Below are 18,103 nucleotides of genomic sequence, written 5' to 3'. Positions count from 1 at the left end.
CCTGTCCAGGGAACAGCCAGATGTGACATGTGGCCCATGGCCAGTACCGTGCCCACTGGAATTACGGAATGTCAGCTACACTCAAAAGATCTTAAAGATCTGTTTAACCTCTCTTGGTATAGATGGAGAAACTGAGGTCTGGAGAGGGTCAGGGATACCCACGGTCTTGCTGTGGCAACTCATCCAGAGCCCAGGTTTCCTGACCCCGTTTGGGGAATTTCTACTAAGTTCTACTAAGTTCTTCACTCTGTGCCAGGCACTGTGCAGGCCCTGGGGACACAGCCCCTGCCCTCCAGGGCTGCACTCATGGGAACAGGACAGGCACAGAGTCAAACAGGTCAAACAGCCCTGATGTGTGCAGTGGTGGCAGGAACACCGACGGGTAGGTGGCCCCAGTGAACTATGTCTCTCGGTGTCTATGATGGTTTGAAGTCCTCTCCCCTTGAGTCTGGGCTAGGTCTGTGACTTGCTGCCCCATGAAATGTGATGGAGGTGACATTGTCCCTGTTCTGGGCCTAAACCATAAGAGAGCCTGGGGTTTCTGCTTTTTCCCATCAGAGTCCTGAGCTGACACCTAAAAAACTGGCTACCCTCCTGGGGAAGCCTCATGGAGAGACTGTGCACAGAGGCCATGTGGAAAGGGAGAGTCTCCAAGACTAACTGGAAAGACAGAGAATCCCAAATGTGCCAGCGTCCCCAGCTGAGCCCAGCCTACGGCCAACCTGCCAACTGAATGCAGCCACATGAGTGACCAACCAGCAAGACCAGCAGAACTGCCCAGCTGAGCCCAGCTCAGATAATAGTCATAAGCAAAACGGTTGCTATTTTAAGCCACAGAATCTTGGAGTGGTTTGTGATGGCAGCAATGGATTACCAAAACATGCAGTGTCAAGTGAATAGTGAGGGGACAGAATGAGAACAGGGTACACGGAGGGCCAGAAGGAGTGACAATGAATCTGACCAGGAGGATTCTGAGAGCCGAGCAGGAAAAAGTGAAGATGAGTCTTGGGCATCATCAGTGCAATTCAACAGACGCCCTCTGAGGACCTACTACTTGCCAGGCCCTGGGTGGGGCTGAAGAGGAGGCAGAGAAAGACAGCTGCAGCCTGGTGGGCGAGGGGTCTTGAGCACTGGCAGTGATGGTGCGAGGAGGTTGGACGTGCTCGGTGGGAGACAGGGGCTGAGCGCTCAGAAGGCAGAGGGCTTGTTTCCTTGGAAGAGTGACCAGGGAAGACTTCATGGAGGAGGTGGAATTTAATGTGGGCTCTGAAAACTGGACGTGGTTTAGAGTTAGAGGGAAAAGCTTTCCAGGCGGAGGGTATCGTGTGCACAGCGGTACAGAGCTGGGATGGTTGGCCTGTCGGGACCGGAAGCGGCCAGTACGGAAGCTGATCAGATCTCCACAATGAGGGACACTGGTCCTGCTCTGTCTTGGCTAAATCCCCCAAACACATGTATACAGAGATACTGTAACAGCAGCAAGCCCTAGTAACACTCTGGTTACGTGAGGTAGGGAGGAAATGCCCCCCAAATGAGCGATATTTCTTCCAAAGTCAGTTCATGTTATCATTGTGGATTGGGAGACAAATAAATGCCTAAGAATAGACACAGAACATTAATTTTTTATTGATCATAATATCATTTTCGTGAACATTAAAAATGTAGACTTTGGCAAGAAATAATTTTCACAAAAAGAGAGAAAAGATATTTGGAAGGGTGTGCGTTTCTCCTTTCCCGTCCCTTTGATCTTCCTGCCAGCCATTTCAGGAGAATGGACCTGTTGGGGTATCATAGTGGGGGTAGTAGAGCATAGGGTAATAGGGGAGAGGGCCCTGGAGGCTTTCAGACCCGGCTTAGAATCCCAGCACTGCCCTTTTCTAGTTATAAAGTGCCAAACTCAGAGCGCAGCCCCTGGTAAAAGCCCAGCACGCTCTTGGAGTTGTTAAAATTACCCATGATCATCATTCACGCTATTTTAAAAGAAGGAAGCTGAGGCCAAGGAGCTTCCCAAGTGCCAGCACACTGGGAACAAAATGCAGTCCCCATGTCTCCTTCTTGGGTTCCCTCTGTTTCTCTTCCCCGCACCCCACCTCCCTTCCTTGCTCTTAGGGTCTGCGTCATTACGCGACAGGGGTGCTGGAGTGAGAAACATTGAACTCCAGGTCCTATGACCCTTCTGGGGTGTTTCTTGAGGACCTCCAAGGTGACAATAAATCAAACTGACTCCCTTGGAGACTCATACCAGCATAAGATAGAAGAACATGCAAGCCACGGGGGATCTTGCTAAAAGAAACAAGCAATGAGGCATCAGGTATCCACTTTTAACAAAGGGAACAGAAACAATAGGAGAAGCTAGAAAATCAACAGTTCACTTAACCTTAAACTATGGTGTGCTAGAAAAGACAGGTTGGCCTCTTAAATCCAGAATTATAGCCCCAAAGTTTGTCACTTCTGTGCTCGCTTGACATTCAGCCTAAGACTCCATTTTATCTTCTGTAAAATGGGCATAAGAATGCCTTACAGAATTATTAATGAGACCAATTAATGAGATAATATATAGAAAGGACATTGTGCCCTAGATTGTATTGAAGAGATATTCTGGGGGTACAATCTCTGAAGCTGTGTGTCTGTGCTTTCCTCTGCCAAGGGATCCCCAGATTCTCCACAGGGTCCCTAACTCTCCCCAGATAAGTTTATGTTTTAGAGACTGAAGGGTTTTACTTTGTTTCTAATATAAGATTAACCCTAATATTGAAAAAAATCAAAGCATAAATAAAAAGAAAATTGAAGAGGAAAAGTGATAGTAAACAGTAGAAACCAAATGTAGTGGGGTTTTTCTTCAATCTTTTTGTTGTTTTGTTGTTGGGATTTTTTTTTTAATGAACTGAGTCATCCTCTAGCTGAACGTCTCAAAATGAAAATATAAGAGGGAGAAAAATAGAACCAAAAGCAATAATAAAACAGAGAGCAAAGTGGTACAGGAAGCTTTTTTTTTCTTTAATAAAAGAAATATATGCTCATAGTAAACAAAAAAAAATCGAACAGTACAGAAGGATAGAAGGTGAAAAATAAATCTCTTTTTCCCCTTCCATTACTTCTCTCTCTCGGTCCTGTTAGCCAGAGGTCACTGCTCTTGACAGCAAGAAACTTTTTATTTGTTTCTTTCACATTGCAACTGATTGTATCCATCTTTTAAAGGAGAAGATGGAATTTAGAAAATTCCCAGAGGCATCTAATTTGCTAAAAGATAATGAACATCGTATAAAAGAATTAAGTGCTTTCCAAGATCCTGACAAAATAAAGATATCAATCAAAAAAACTCCCCAAAGGAAGTCCAGATGGCCATGCAATTGAACTTTATCATGCTCATCGGCCTGGCAATCTCCATGCCCTTGAAATACCCAAGAAAACCATCCAACAGAAAGCAACACCTGATACATATAGTGAATTCTTCATCAAGCTGATCTAAAACTGGAGCAAATCCTATAAAGCTGTTAGCCTGTTCAGGATCCCTGATGAACCTAGGCGCAGAGTTCCTTCCAAACCAGTCTTTTATTTATTTATTTATTTATTTTAAGTGTTTATTTATTTTTGAGAGAGAGAGTGTGAGTGAGGGAGGGGCAGAGAGAGAGGGGGACAGGATCCGAAGCAGGCTCTTTGCTGATGGCAGAGAGCGCGATGTGGGGCTTGAACTCATGAACTGTGAGATAATGACCTGGGCCCAAGTCAGATGCTTAACTGACTGAGCCACCCAGGCATCCCCCAAACCAGTCTTTCAAACATAGGCACAGGTCCATCTGGAGTCAGAAGATCTTATACTTCCTTGTGCAAGATGGTGTAATACCAGGAAGATACGGTACCATTAATCACAGCGAGTCGATCATCCCAAAGCATCTGATGACGTACACTGTATTTCCAAATTTTAGAAGCACGTGGAAAATGATAGAACATGCTGGAGTTTACTAAAATCAGCTATGGAATTTGAACAGCTGGAATGTTAAGGAAAGGGCAAAGAGTAACCGAAATATCACTAAAGTCAGATGCCGGCCTATCTGTGTCCTTTGCTATTTAATATACTATAGAGCTGGATTGGGGGATAGGGCAGAGGGAATAACTGATTTTGTTAGGAAAAGGCAAATGAAAAGGCTCACTGTTGTTATTTAAAGCTTGGAGCAAGATTGGCAGGATAGGATGTACAGCTTCCTGTCTCAGCGCGCTCCTGAAAACCAGGCCATAAATAAGATCCTTGAAAAGCAAATCATATTTACCCGATAGGAAGGATGTCATAATTGAAGCTTGCTTTGCTGATTAAGGATTTGGCATTAAATTAATCATATGTAGCCTTCCCCCTCCAAGCTGTGCCAGCCCCAGGGAAGTGAGACTCCCCCACTGTCACCTGGCCCTCCGTACCCTGGAAGGAAAGGGTAATCCTCTGCCCTTTGTGACGAACCTCATGAAGAGCCACATGGAGGGGACTTTCCCACGGCACCCCCTCTCCCCATTGTAGAAACACATGTAGAAGGCGTTCAGGTAATAATGAAAAATGCACACCTATTCATTCAACAAACCCAGATTGTGTGCTTGTGTGTGCCTATGGTCTCACATGTGGAAGAGGACGCAGAGAGGTAGACTAACTATACGACACAGTGTGGTGTCAGAGACTCTTTCTAGAATGTGCTGAGATAAAAAATGAAAAACTGTATTTCATCGAATCTAAGACACCATTATTTTATGTATCACTGAGAAAGGAAAAAATACTGCCAATTATAAGATGCCATCAATGGCAAGGTGCATCCTGATGCTAGAGACGAATACAAATGTGGGTCTCAGAATGGGTGAAATGTGGTAATTAACTTTTAAAGAAGTGATAAGTGATACCTCTCAGCATGAGCCAAGCCTCACCATGGGAGCTGGGAGAAGGTAGCAATTACTTCTGCTGGGTGACTAGAGGAGGCATCACAGGGACGTGACATCTGATCTCAGTCGTGAAGGATTTCACCAATGGGAGGAAGAGTGGGAAGAACATTCAGGTTGAAGGAATAGCACAAGCAAAAGTTACGGAGGCAGAAAAGGGCAGGCATGATTATGGACCTGCTAATACGTCCTGAGTAGTTAGAAGGCATGGGGAGATAGAGCGGGTGCGAAGCTGGGACCACTGAAGCCAGATTGTCAGTAGCCTATAACCCCAGTCTTGGGAGTTAGTGCCCCATAGATGACAGGGAGCCATAGAATGTTTTGAGCTGTGAGGACATGATTGGAGCCAAGTGTCGGAGAGGTTTGTCTGGCAGGGTAAATGCAGGGTAGGTTGAAGGGTGAGACCAGAGGTAGGGATACAGGTGAGACTTGCAACCGGCCCAGCTGGGGGTGGGTGGAGACAAAACCAAGGGGCCCCACACGGATCCACGTGATCAAGTCAGATTGTGAAGGGCTAAGGCCACAAAGCCATGAGAATAAAAGACCCACAATCACACACAACAATATGGATAAATCTCACAAACGCAACGTTGAGTGAGAGAAGCCAGACACAAAAGAGGACACAGGCAGTGATTCCATTTTGTACCAAGACCAAGAAAAGGCCCAGACCAATCTACAGGGTTAGCAGTCAGGATGCCGGTTACCCTGAGGGAGGATAGTGACTGGCAGGGACCCAACGGGGGCTTCTGGGTGCTGGTCATGTTCTGGTTCTTGGTGCTGTTTATATGGGCGTGTTCACTTTATGAAAACTGACTGACCTGTGAATTAAGATTTGTGCACTTTCTGCCTGTATGTTGTGGTTTGATACAATTAACCCCCCTCTCCCCACCCCCCAGTTCGGGACACAGAAACTGGAAGTAGAGGTCTAGAACGGAGGAGCCTGCAGGAACACGCAGCCACCCAATGCCAGAATGAGTCACAGTCCACTCAAGAGGCTTCCCGCAGTGCACTTGGAGCGGGTATGAGCAGATGAAGAAAGGAATGAAGAACTTTCTCACCTCTGGGCCTATGACAGAGGCACACCAGACGTATTGGTGGAGAATGACCAGCAAACAGAAATAGTGGGGCGAGCAGAATTACAAGGGAAAGGAGAGATGAGGAGAATTTCAGGGAGCACCTAGGTGCATTCAGTGAGCCCATGGAGTGCCTGTGAGGGCAGGGCGGGAAACTGTGGATGGGATCCAGGCAGAGCAACTAAGCATCCTTTGGGAGATGAGTGAAAGGGAGTGCAGAGAGCGGGGGACACAACCGAGTCTGGGAGTCCTAAGAGGCTAAAAGGGTGAGGTCAGCAACATGGAATTTGGGTGTTGACCCTCAGTGGCTTTCTAGAAGTCCTGGTTTTACAAATGCTGTGTGATCACACAGAGAAGAGAGGGATGGATGGTCCCTAGGCGTGGATGTGGGTTCACCACCAACCAGCCCAGCCACACTCACCCGTAATCGTGGCTACTAATCTGGATGCCCTTAACAGTCTGGAACATGGGGACATAATCACGAGTGAAATGTTTTGGCCCTGTTCACAGGCCCCTGCGTTAAACTGCTGGTCAGCAGGCTCAGGGAGATCTGACTAGCTGGTCATCTGAAACAGCACAACAACAAGTCCACAGAGAGCAAACCTGGGGCTCTTAGAAGACCAGAGTGTGATGTGGCTGCCGGCAAAATGCGGGTGGCCCCAGACTGCAAGGGCAGCAGCCCAGAGGCCTGAACACAGAGGGATGCTCCTGTTATTCTGTGTGCTTCTTGGTCCATATGGAGGGCTTGTGGTCAGTTCTGGACATCACTCGAAGAAAACCATGAGCAGACTAGTGGCCAGGGAAAGTTGAGGAACCTGGAGACATCCCTCTGAGGAAGAGGTGACTTGGTTGGGGGTGGTACGCAGCATTACTTGTGAGCTGTCTTTGGTGAAGGACACCATGGATGAGGGAGAGACTCCAGCAGCAGACTGGGATCCAGAGTGAATGCCACAGCAAGGCTGACTTTGGTGGAGCACACAACCGCCATCGACTGAATAACAGCATGGGAGCCTCAGGAAGCACTGATCTTGCCACTGATCTGCTGGTATTATTACTATAATTGTTATTAGTTGCATGCCTAACAAGAGCTAAGTACTGTGTTAAGTACCTTACATGCACATACGCATCATCTTACTAAGGGAGTTAATGATATGAAAAGTGCTCAGAACAGCGCCTGGCACACGTGAGTACTCGAAGTACATTCGCTGTTGTAATTATTTAATCTTCACAATAAACTTGCTGTGAAAGAGGAATTGTTTATTCTCACTTCACAGACAAGGAAACTGAAGGTCAGGAGAGTGAGTGACTCCCCCAAAGTTGCACCACTAATGACTGGTAAGCCAGACTTTGAGCCCAGGACTACCTGCTTCCTAAAGTTTAACGAGTGGTTAGACCAGAAACTTTCCCGTCTGGCCAAGGTTCTGCCTAACAAGAGCTAAGTACTGTGTTAAGTACCTTACATGCACGTACGCATCATCTTACTAAGGGAGTTAATGATATGAAAAGTGCTCAGAACAGCGCCTGGCACACGTGAGTACTCGAAGTACATTCGCTGTTGTAATTATTTAATCTTCACAATAAACTTGCTGTGAAAGAGGAATTGTTTATTCTCACTTCACAGACAAGGAAACTGAAGGTCAGGAGAGTGAGTGACTCCCCCAAAGTTGCACCACTAATGACTGGTAAGCCAGACTTTGAGCCCAGGACTACCTGCTTCCTAAAGTTTAACGAGTGGTTAGACCAGAAACTTTCCCGTCTGGCCAAGGTTCTGTTCCTAAACTGTACCTCTTGTTCATTGATAACCCCCTTTGTAAAGGATCTTATTGTTTGTGAAACCTGTAAATGAGGGGGGCTTTTGGCCCCCTCGCCAGTCTGTGTCCTTTTGGAGATGCTCAGTTATGACTAAACTGCCTGCCTACGTCTGCTCGGGGCTGGTCCAGCCTATACGGAACAAGCCGATATGTCCGTCCTTCCTCTGTTGTCAAACCGACAAAGAACACGGGTGGAAGGAGTGGCTCAGGGCTCTTCTGGCCGACCCCGGGTTCGGCCTCAGCTCCAGAAGGGTTTAGTCATAGACTCTCCCCAGGCCAGATGCTCTCCCCTGACACCTCAGGAGGAGGGCCAGCTTCATCTCTGTTTTGGTGAGGGACCCTGGCCAAGTCATTTTACATTTTCCTGGTGTTGAGCCTCAGGGGCGTTCTTTACTTCTTTAAGACTATTAACTTCTCAGTCATAGAAGGGCATCTTCAAGGAGAGGCATGTGGAGTAGAGAAATGTGCAGGAGTTTGGGGTCGGACAGACCGGGTTTGGGCTCTGTCACTGTCTCTGCCAAGTATCATTAAGCATGGTATTTAATCCATCTGGACTTCAGTCTTGTAATTTGTGAAACTGGGATCCTAACACCTATTTTTCAGACAGTTGTGAAGATTAAGATGATGCATACCAAGGTGTCTGGCACAGAGTAGGTAGGTGTTTAATAAATGGCAGCTATTATTATTACTCGAACTGTGTCACCAGACCACATTTGATGCCTGAAACCCAATTTTACGGTTTAAAAAACATGCCTTGCGAGAAGAGAAAAGCGACTTAGATTCATTCAGCTAATCTTTTTTGGAGCCATCATTCATAACTTATCCATTAAAAAAAAGAACTGAAAACAAACAATGTATTTAAACAAAAAAACCAGCTGAGCTACTTGGTTGAAAGAAGCACTTCAATGTAAACACGAATAGGAAATACGTGGGGGAAAGAGAAGAAATACATGAGAGATGTTTATAGGATGGCTTATGGTTTTGGGGGGTTTTTGGTTTTGTTTGAAGAAAAAAGTACAAGAAGAACTCCCTGCTGTTGGAGCAAGAGCAGAGGCAGACATGGATGATGGGATCGATTGGGAACAGGGTGTTGGAAACTGGAGCCAGTCCCTGGGAGGAGACAGCTGCCACATGGCAGATCCCTGCCGCTGGCACCGGCGTGGCAAGGGGTGTCCAGCCCTGCCTGGAAAAAGGACAGACAGCAGGGGCAAGCCTGGTTATCCTCCCAGGGTCGGGATCCTGCTCAAAGACAGCCAGATGGACCCTGGAGTCCCCAACATCCTCTGAAAGAGAATGGGCATCATCTTTCAAAGCAGCCCCAGCCTCTAAGCCAGGGTTTGGAGACTGGCTTCTGGTTCTTGTGTGTAGGGAGAGGGCGTGGGAGAAAGTATTGCTAAGATGAGAATTTAAGCCACACAGCCCTGGGCTGACGCTTTCTTAAGTCTTTACTGAGTCCCTTGTAAGGTAGATGAGCCTGTAAATCAGTGTTTCCCACAGTCCTAGGACTTGGCATCTGCTGATGCATATTATTCCATTAATAATGAGAAGAACAAGGGCACCTGGGTGGCTCAGTCGGTTGAGCGTCCGACTTCGGCTCAGGTCATGATCTCACTGTTTGTGGGTTTGAGCCCCGCGTCAGGCTCTGCCGACAGCTCAGAGCCTGGAAGCTGCTTCCAATTCTGTGTCTCCCTCTCTCTCTGCCCCTCCCCCGCTCATGCTCTGTCTCTCTCTGCCTCTCAAAAATGAATAAACATTAAAAAATTTTAAGAATATAATGAGAAGAACATTAACCTAACAGCTTCTGTTTGCGCCCTGGTTCCTGCCACTATATGTGGCTTATTATCAGCCTCCTAGCTGATCTCCCTGCTTCCACCTTTTTCACCTTCCCTCGTTTGTCAATGATTCTTCACTCTGCAGCCAGATTGATCCTGTTCAAATACATCGGGTCGTGTCACTGTTCCACTCAGTACCCTCAGTGGTTCCCCAGTTCATCAGGTGCAATCGGTCCTACCTGATCCCGGCCTGTCTTTGACCTTGGGTACTGCCACTTTTCCCTTTGCTCACTCTGCTCCAGACACACCAGCTTCCTGACTGTTCCTTGAACATGCCAGGCACACTCCTGTCTCAGAGCCTCTGGCCTTGCTGTTCCTCCACCTGGAACACTCTTTGCATGTCTTGCTTACTTACCTCTTTGAGGTCTTTGCCGAAGAGTCACCTCAGTATGTCCTCCTGTGACCCCCTATTTCAAATTGTAGCCCCACTCTGTCAGTTTCAACCCTCTTTCCTGCTTTATTTGTTCTCCAAAGCACTTTTCACAAGCTGACATGCTAAGATATCTCCTTACTATTTCTGTTTATTATTTCTCTCTCTCTCTCCACTAGAATGTAAATTTTATGAGAGCGGGGATTTTAGTTTGGCTTGTTTATTCTTGCCTCCTCAGCTCCTAGGACACTGCCCAGCACATAGTAGATGCTGTAAACCATTTGTTGAAGGAATGAATGATTATTATAAAGCAAGAGGCTGGACTCCAGCTGTAGGGGGATATTGACTCAAGGCTGGTGACCGAGGCAGAAACTCAGACCTAGGAAGCATGCCAGGAATCCAGTTATCCAAACTGAAACACAGGCCAGGGTAGGATCTGGGAACCAGAGGGATGCCCAGGCATTAAAAGTAAGCATGAGATCAGAACCTGGCCTGGAGCCAGGCCGACGGAGAGTGTTGAAGCTGGTGATCTTCAGGTCAGGGCTGGTCTCAGCCACATGTCTTGGGGCCAGGCCACCCCATAAGTGGAGACAGAGGGGGCTGAAAGGCAGGTTGCTGGGCAGGGCCTTCAACCACTTAGTAAATGTCAAGCAAAGTTATCCCAGCTTTCAACTTATTCCCAGATGTAGGTGTCAGTGGATAATCCATATTGGCATGGCTTACAAGGAAAACACAAATGACTAAGGGAAAACAGGAAATGCTCCTTCAGAGACCTGAACTGAGAAGTTGAGGAAGGGCAGATGCCTGGAACCTATGACCAGGAGGATATCTGTCATGTCAAGTGAGACACCAGCTAAGCGAGATTACCTGTCATCTGGACCGTTTTTGGTTTTGTTTGTGGAGATGCTCTGGTGAACTCTGCTCACGCAAACCCTCCAGCTATGTGCAGCTCAGGAGCGGTGTCTGCAGAAGTCTAGAAAGAGGAGTTGGGACAGAGAGAACTTGGCCTGGGTTCCCCAGAGCTGTCCAGGGTACTCTCGAGGAGTTGGGCTCAGCCGCTCCTCTCTGTCCTCATACTTCCTGATAATCTAGCCTGTGATTCAGGGCTGTCCCTACCTCACTCCAGAAGAGCAAGGCTGTGGACATCATCTGGTCCAACTCCTTCACCACATACCTAAGAGAACGGAGGTTCAGAACAATCAAAATCAGGGCAGCGCCCCTCCCATAGGGGAAGTTGTTCCCTATCCTGGCTCCCACTGCACTATGCACAGAGCTCCTGCTCTGGGGTCCGGTCCTACCTTGGTAGCTCTGTGTACTTGGACAAGCTGGAACCTCTCTGAGCCTCGGTGTATTCACCTGTAAAGTGAGGATGATAAACACAGTACTTAGTTCATTGAGCTGTTGTGAGGATTACATTATAAGGCATGTAGGAAATGTTCAGTGAAGGTTAAACTGCCAACCTTGTTACAAGGTCGTCGATATGGTCCACAATGGTTGGTTCAAGCACAAGGATGTTTTCTTATTTGATGTCCTACTGTCTCCCCTCATTAATCACCCCTTGGGATTTTATATTTTAATGACCTACGATTCCTATTCTTCAAGGATGGAGGGGCTAGGTCAGATCACAGGACTTCTTTGCGTAAGGTTAGCCAGGGCAACCCAGCCGAGAGGGCCAAGTCCAGGGGAGCACGGATCTGCTCTGGGCGGTGATCCCACCCGGAGGAATGTTGCTGGGCGGAGCCCTTTGGGAGTGGGGACGCGGGGAGGTCAAATGCCTGGAGGGGGCGGTAGCACCCGCAAGGTGTGGACCCTAGTCTCTTCTGAGGTTGGCAGGGGACGGCTTCTCAGTCTGGTGGGGAAAGTGGGGGACTCTCAGTCAAGGCCATAAGCGCCGGATACCTTAGCACCAAGGGATGTTCGAGCGCCGGTGGCATCTTTGGCCGCCCCTTCGGGCTCGGTTAGGGCCTCCCCAGACACCCGCGCGGAACAGAAGAGCACAAGGCTTCAGGTGCCTCTAGGACGCCTCCGTGGCGCGCAGTCAGCCCAGACCTTCCCAGTCAGACCTCCGAGCAGCAGTCCCAAACCACCGTGCAGGAAGCGCTCGGCGGAGCGGCGGCGGCCACTGCGCGTACCAGCACGCAGTCCACGTTCCCCCAACCCCCGTGCCCCGGGCGCCCGGGTCCCCCGCGGTGCGCGGACATCGGCCGCCCGCGCGGCGGAGGGCCGGGGGCGCGTGTGTGCGTGTGCAGGAAAGGCGGCCCTCCCCGCGGCCGCCCCTGCGCCAGCGCCTCCCCCTCCCCCGGCGCGCACGGCCCGTCCCCGTCCCCGGAGGCGGCCCGAGCCGCCGCGGAGCAGCTTCGCCTTCGCCTCCCGCGTTTCCTGCCGCCCGCCCTCCCCCGGCCAGGCTCCAGGGGCTGCCGCGGAGCGGCTCCCGGCGGGAGAGCGGCTCAGAGCGCGCACGGGGGCGGGCGGAGGCGGCCTGGTTCGCGGTGGCCGCGCCGGAGAGAGGCGCGCGCGAAGACGCCGGCCCCCCTCTCCGCGTTTGCTCTCTCGCTCCCCGCCTCCCGCACTCCGCTCGCTCCCACCCCTTCCCGGCGTGATTGATCCGTCACGGGCGCCGCCGCTGCCGCCGCCGCCGCGGCCGTTCTGAGCCGAGCAGGAGCCGGAGCCCAAGCCGGAGCCGGAGCCGGGGCCGGGGCCGGGGCCGGGACCGGCGCCATTGCGCGGGCGCCGCGGGGAGAGCTTGGCGCGGGGCGGCGGGCCGGGCCAGGCCATGCGGGCCGAGTGAGCCGGCGCCCGCAGCCCGCGGCGCGGCATGGCTTCCCCGCGGAGCTCCGGGCAGCCCGGGCCGCCGCCGCCGCCGCCGCCGCCGCCCGCGCGCCTGCTGCTGCTCCTGCTGCTGCCGCTGCTGCTGCCGCTGGCGCCCGGGGCCTGGGGCTGGGCGCGGGGTGCCCCCCGGCCGCCGCCCAGCAGCCCGCCGCTCTCCATCATGGGCCTCATGCCGCTCACCAAGGAGGTGGCCAAGGGCAGCATCGGGCGCGGCGTGCTTCCCGCCGTGGAACTGGCCATAGAGCAGATCCGCAACGAGTCGCTCCTGCGCCCCTACTTCCTCGACCTGCGGCTCTACGACACCGAGGTGAGTGTCCGGCAGCCCGCGCCGTCGGGGATGTAGGGGGCGGTGGGTGAGGGAGTGCGGAACCGAGGGAAGCTTTGGCCCTTGGGCAGAGCCCCGATTGAGCCACCCGTGCCTGCCGAGGGCACCGCGGGCTGGTGCTCAGTGCTCACCCCGGAGTCCTTCTGGGCTTGGCTGGCACAGCTGGTACCAAGATTTGCTGAGCCTCTCTCTCCTATGGGATTTTGTCTATGTGTGTGTTGGTGTGGGGGAGGTGGATAGAAGACTGGGGTTTCCTTTGACCAGAGAAGGAGTGTCGAACGTGGGGACTGGACCCTCTAAAAGGCCTGCAGGGGTTGCCTGTCCAGGTCCCGTTGGTGGGGATGTGGACTGCCGGGTGGGAGGAAGAGGCGCATTGACCGCAAACTGGGCCACCCGGGGCCAGAGAGGCCGAGTCCTGCTCGCGGGCCCCCAGGAGAGCCCGGCCGCGCTTTGAGGTCTGGAGGGCCCCGGGACCCGAAGGGCCAGAGCGCGCAGGAGGGCTGGGCGCGTGGTGCGCGCTGGCGGCTCGGAGCCCGCACCGCGCGGGCAGGTGTGGGGCCGCTGGTTCTGGAAGGCTGCTGCCTGAATGTGCCCGGCGCTGCCTGCAGCCGGAGCGGCTTAATGGGGAGACTCCCCCTCGGTTTAGTTGCTCAGAGAGTGCCCTGAGCAGGTCTCGCTGCGGACGAGCGGGGGTGTCCGGCGGCGCCGCTGCTGTTGGCTCTGCGACTGCAGGCGCAGTTTCTCCCGGCGCAGACTTGAAGCACGGACTTGGAGCGCGGCAGCGGGCTGGCCCTCCCGGCCTCCTCCGAGAGGAGCCGCAGAGCCCAGAGCTTCGCATCCCAAGCCCCCTCCTCACGCCCGCAGCTCGGGTTCTGGCTGAAGCCCAGCGCGGACCTTCACCGTCTGCAAGGCTGCCGGCGTGCGCCGAGGGGGCCTGGAGGAGCGATCGTCCGCCTCGCGAGGTCGGGTTTGCGAGTTTTTCCGGACTGAGGGAGCCCCTACGCTCCCGCCGCCGTGAGACGCGGCCTGAAGGGGGCAGTGATTTCCTGTGCAGTGCGCTCTGTTGGCGCCTTCAACACCGCGCCGAGAAAGCCTGGCCGGGAGCTGAGCTTGACCCTGGCTTCCCGGAGCTCCCCGGGAGCTTCTGCTCCAGCCCAGGTGCAGAACCTTTAGAGAGGAGGTTCACGCTGCCGCGCTGACCATGCAGTCTAGGCTCCGCTGCTTTCCTGTCTGACCCCCACCCCCCCCTTTTTTTTGGTCCCCTGAGAAAGAGCAGAAATCTGGATTGCATCTTATTCCCCGCCTCCCCCCACCTTCACTGATGAACCAGCCTGCTCTGCGCTGTAAATAAAAGGTGAAGGAACGGGTGGCAGTTGGTGGAGGTGCGCACAGGCTGCTGCAAGCGGAGAGGCTCCTTCTGCCCCGGGAGGATGCAAGCTGGGTGGCTGAGCAGAGCTAACCCGGTGTGGAATTATTTCTGAATGACATTCCCATCGCCCTCATCTTTGCCCTAACATTTCAAGTTCTCTGGGGTACCTGTCTGGCACACATAAATGGACACGGCCATGCAATTGTATCGAGGCATGTCCTCTCCCCACTGTTTCTGTTGCTTCCAAATATATTCTTTCAGAAGGGACAGGAGAGAGCCGGCTCTTTGGAGACAGACACATTTGTAGATAGGGCAGCCCCGCTTGCATCATTACTAAATATTGTCAGCTGCATAATGTTTTCATCATCAATTTATTCCCTTCAGAAAGCTTCCCTGAAAGAGATTTCACATTAGCTTGTTTGTGGCAGCAAAGGGATGGGTGCTTGGTTTCAGGGTGCGGGTTGAAGCTTATACATTTATTTTTCAAGTGCGTCTTGATGACTTTGTGAGCGAGAGGGCCCAAAGTCGAGAGAATGAGGCTTCTTAGTTGGTGGGAAGATGCAGGAGGCCACGGGAAGGGGGCACGGGGTAATCTCAGAGCAAGGGCTTTGGGGTGGGTCAGAGCTGGGTTCCAGTCAGACACCAGTTGTCTCCCCGCTGGGTGACCTTGAATGGGGTATGTAATCTGTCTAAGCCTAGATTCTCACATCTGGGAAAGTGGGGTTGTTACGCGCACTCTGTAGGGTGGTGATGTGATGCTTAAGGGGAGGGGGATATCAGGCCCGCGTGGAAAATGCCTTGAGCTGGCAGGCCCGGCAGCCAGGGCTCTGTCTGGCATGCTGTAGGCACCAAGGAAATGTTTCTTGCCTCCGTTCCTTCGTTTTCCCCTGGCCTGGATCCATAATAAGACGTTGCTGCTTTAGGTGTGATCAAATGGCCACAACTAAATATCAAGACCGTTCGTTTTGTTTTTCTCACTTTGGAAGTCTCATGTAGGGTCAGTGAAGTGATCACCAGAAAGAAAAAGAATTCTGGCTTACAAGCAAACACGTATGTCATCTCCTGCCCTGAGGGGTCATGTTTGCCAGAATGCCCCGGTGATATAATACTTAATTTTTTTCAAGTGGCCCGTCTTCAGAGTGCAGGTACTTTCTTGCTGAGCTGAAGTAAAAGGGATTATCAGCGTGGGTAATTGCGGCAAAATCCACAGTGATCTGAAGGGTGTTTGGGCCTGCGTTACAGTGTCTTGGGCCTGTTTTCTTCGGATGGGCCATCTTTGCGGATTGTGTATACTCCCTAATCACTTCCTGGCTGTGTCACTTGTCTGTAGACTTGGACACAAGATGGATGTGGTGAATGGATTTTGGCTGGCTTTGCTGACATCGGCTGTCGTCAATGGCCAGAGACTGTGGGCAGCCAGGATGGACCTTTGTCCACACAGCCTTCAAAGAGATGGAGATTTACCAAGTAATGGGTTAATCTGATCACTGGGAGAGCCTGTCTCAATAAAGGAGCCTCCTGCACGGATCTCTGTCGATTGACTCTCTTACTGTAAATAGAATAGCAGTAGAATATTCAAAGCCCCACTTAGTGGCCTTGTGTTTGTAAAAATGAGACATTCCAAGGGAGCATCTGTGAGTTAGGACCTCTTTTCTCTGCTGCAGATAAAGTCATTTTGGCAAATACTCTTTTATGTATTCCAAAGTAGAGTTGAGTATATACAAATACAAGCGGGGACAACTGAATATGCAAATAAAAGGAAGCAGCAGATACCATTGGGAAGCATGGAAATTACTATACCAAGAACCTGGGTTACTGTAATTGTGAGTATTAAGTTTTAGCTCTGAGCTTCCTGGCAGTCAAGGTAAAAAGGTAAAAATGGTGGATTACATTACTTACATGTTTCATTAAAAGATTCTGAAGGACAGCGTCTTTTTAAAAAACTTTTGCAGGAGATTCAGAGTCTTCTTCACATGGTTGTTTGTCATTCTTTGGGAGCTATGTTAATTAAATAATAACCAAGGAATGCGTTAAGAAATAATGTTGGCTTTTCTGATTTCATTAAAGTAATGTGCATCTTAGAAAAATTGAAAATTAGAGAGGAGCATGAAGAAGAATAGTATTTGCTCATAATCCACCTATACAAAGATAATTATGCCTCATAATTAGCATTATTCTCTTCTAGTCGCCAGTTTTCACTATTTTATGTACTTGAAATCTTGCTCTGTGTGCACGTTTATATTTTGTTTCATTAAGTTAACATTATATTATGGGTACTTCCCCATGTTCTCAGTTACAGTTTAGTGGCTGTATACTGGTCTGTCCTGTGGGTACACCATAAATATTAAGTCATTCCCCTATTGTTCAATTTATATGTTTCCCCCCTTGTTACTATGTTAAGTAATTCTGTAATAAACTTAGGAAACATTCAGGGAGCCAAAGGAGTACATTCTAGGTGTGCACCTCTCAGGAAGTCTACCCTGATGCAGGGATCCAGCTTCGAAAACCCAGAGAAAATCTAGTGATAGGTGAGCATGACCTTTTCTTGAGCCGCTTTGCCAAATCCGTTGTCTCATTCATTGTGCTTTAGAAGGGGCCCAAACAACTGTTGGATGGAGGCTGAGCTTTTCAAGGATGTCTGAGTACAAGTCTGCAGGCATTAGGGGAGCGCCTGCTGTGGTTGCTGGTGCCTCAGAAGGGGGCTAAGCCCAGCCCTGGGTTTGAGAGAGGAGCCGGTGCACAGGGGAGGACAGGGCAAGCACATATTTGCCATTTCCAAGGTAAGATAGAAAGCAATCGTGGTAATGACTGCACAGTTGTACGACTATTCAAAAACCACAGAATCATACGCTTGAAAAGAATAAATGTTGTGATATATGAATGATATTTCAATGCAGCTGTTTTTAGAAATAAAAGGATATAAAATTAACCCTTTTAGGATCAGACTGTCTCTTCTCTGTGGTTATAGCCCCACTACCCAGTATGGTACCTGGCCCTTAGGAGGGGAATTGTTTAGGATTCATTGCAAGTGAGAGAAACCCCCTGTTAACTGGTTCACATGACTGAAAAATCCTGGAGTGGGCTGTATTCATATTCAGGCATGGCTAAATCCAGGGACTGAAATTATACACACACACACACACACACACACACACACACACACACATATTTAGAACTTATTGTCAAATCGGTTTTCATACAACACCCAGTGCTCATCCCAACAGGTGTCCTCCTGAATGCCCATCACCCACTTTCCCCTCTCCCCCCCACCATCAACCCTCAGTTTGTTCTCAGTATTTAAGAGTCTCTTATGGTTTGCCTCCTTCCCTCTCTGTAACTTTTTTCCCTCCTTCCCCTCCCCTCTGGTCTTCTGAAGTTATATATATATATTTTTTTTTAATTTTTTTTTCAACCTTTATTTATTTTTGGGACAGAGAGAGTCAGAGCATGAACGGGGGAGGGGCAGAGAGAGAGGGAGACACAGAATCGGAAACAGGCTCCAGGCTCCGAGCCATCAGCCCAGAGCCCGACGCGGGGCTCGAACTCCCGGACCGCGAGATCATGACCTGGCTGAAGTCGG

At 50.5% G+C, this 18,103-nt stretch overlaps 2 protein-coding genes across 19 annotated transcripts in view; both read left to right on the top strand.

Annotated features, from left to right (window-relative positions):
* The window catches only part of ANKS6 (ankyrin repeat and sterile alpha motif domain containing 6), a 68,829-nt gene extending 61,589 nt beyond the window's left edge, over positions 1 to 7,240 (top strand). For 15 of the 18 annotated variants that reach the window (XR_015242880.1, XR_015242878.1, XR_015242877.1 and 12 more), the window contains one exon: positions 5,811 to 7,240. The gene's annotated coding sequence lies outside the window, so the exon portion shown is untranslated. Of the gene's footprint in view, positions 1 to 558; positions 1,614 to 5,810 lie in introns of those variants that run through there. The other 3 variants (XR_015242879.1, XR_015242872.1, XR_015242871.1) reach the window with 2 other exon arrangements.
* A 5,560-nt stretch (positions 7,241 to 12,800) lies between these two features.
* GABBR2 (gamma-aminobutyric acid type B receptor subunit 2) overlaps positions 12,801 to 18,103 on the top strand; it is a 349,107-nt gene continuing 343,804 nt past the window's right edge. Inside the window, exon 1 of the mRNA XM_086683581.1 lies at positions 12,801 to 13,136. Coding sequence (XP_086539707.1) covers positions 12,816 to 13,136 — 321 coding nt within the window. The 5' untranslated portion in view covers positions 12,801 to 12,815. The remainder of the gene's footprint in view (positions 13,137 to 18,103) is intronic.

This window comes from Puma concolor, chromosome D4 (assembly GCF_028749965.1).
Source record: "Puma concolor isolate L17-30 chromosome D4, mPumCon1.1.hap2, whole genome shotgun sequence".
NCBI lineage: Eukaryota > Metazoa > Chordata > Mammalia > Carnivora > Felidae > Puma > Puma concolor.
Note: the sequence above shows the minus strand (reverse complement) of the source record. Positions and strands in the feature narration are given on the sequence as shown.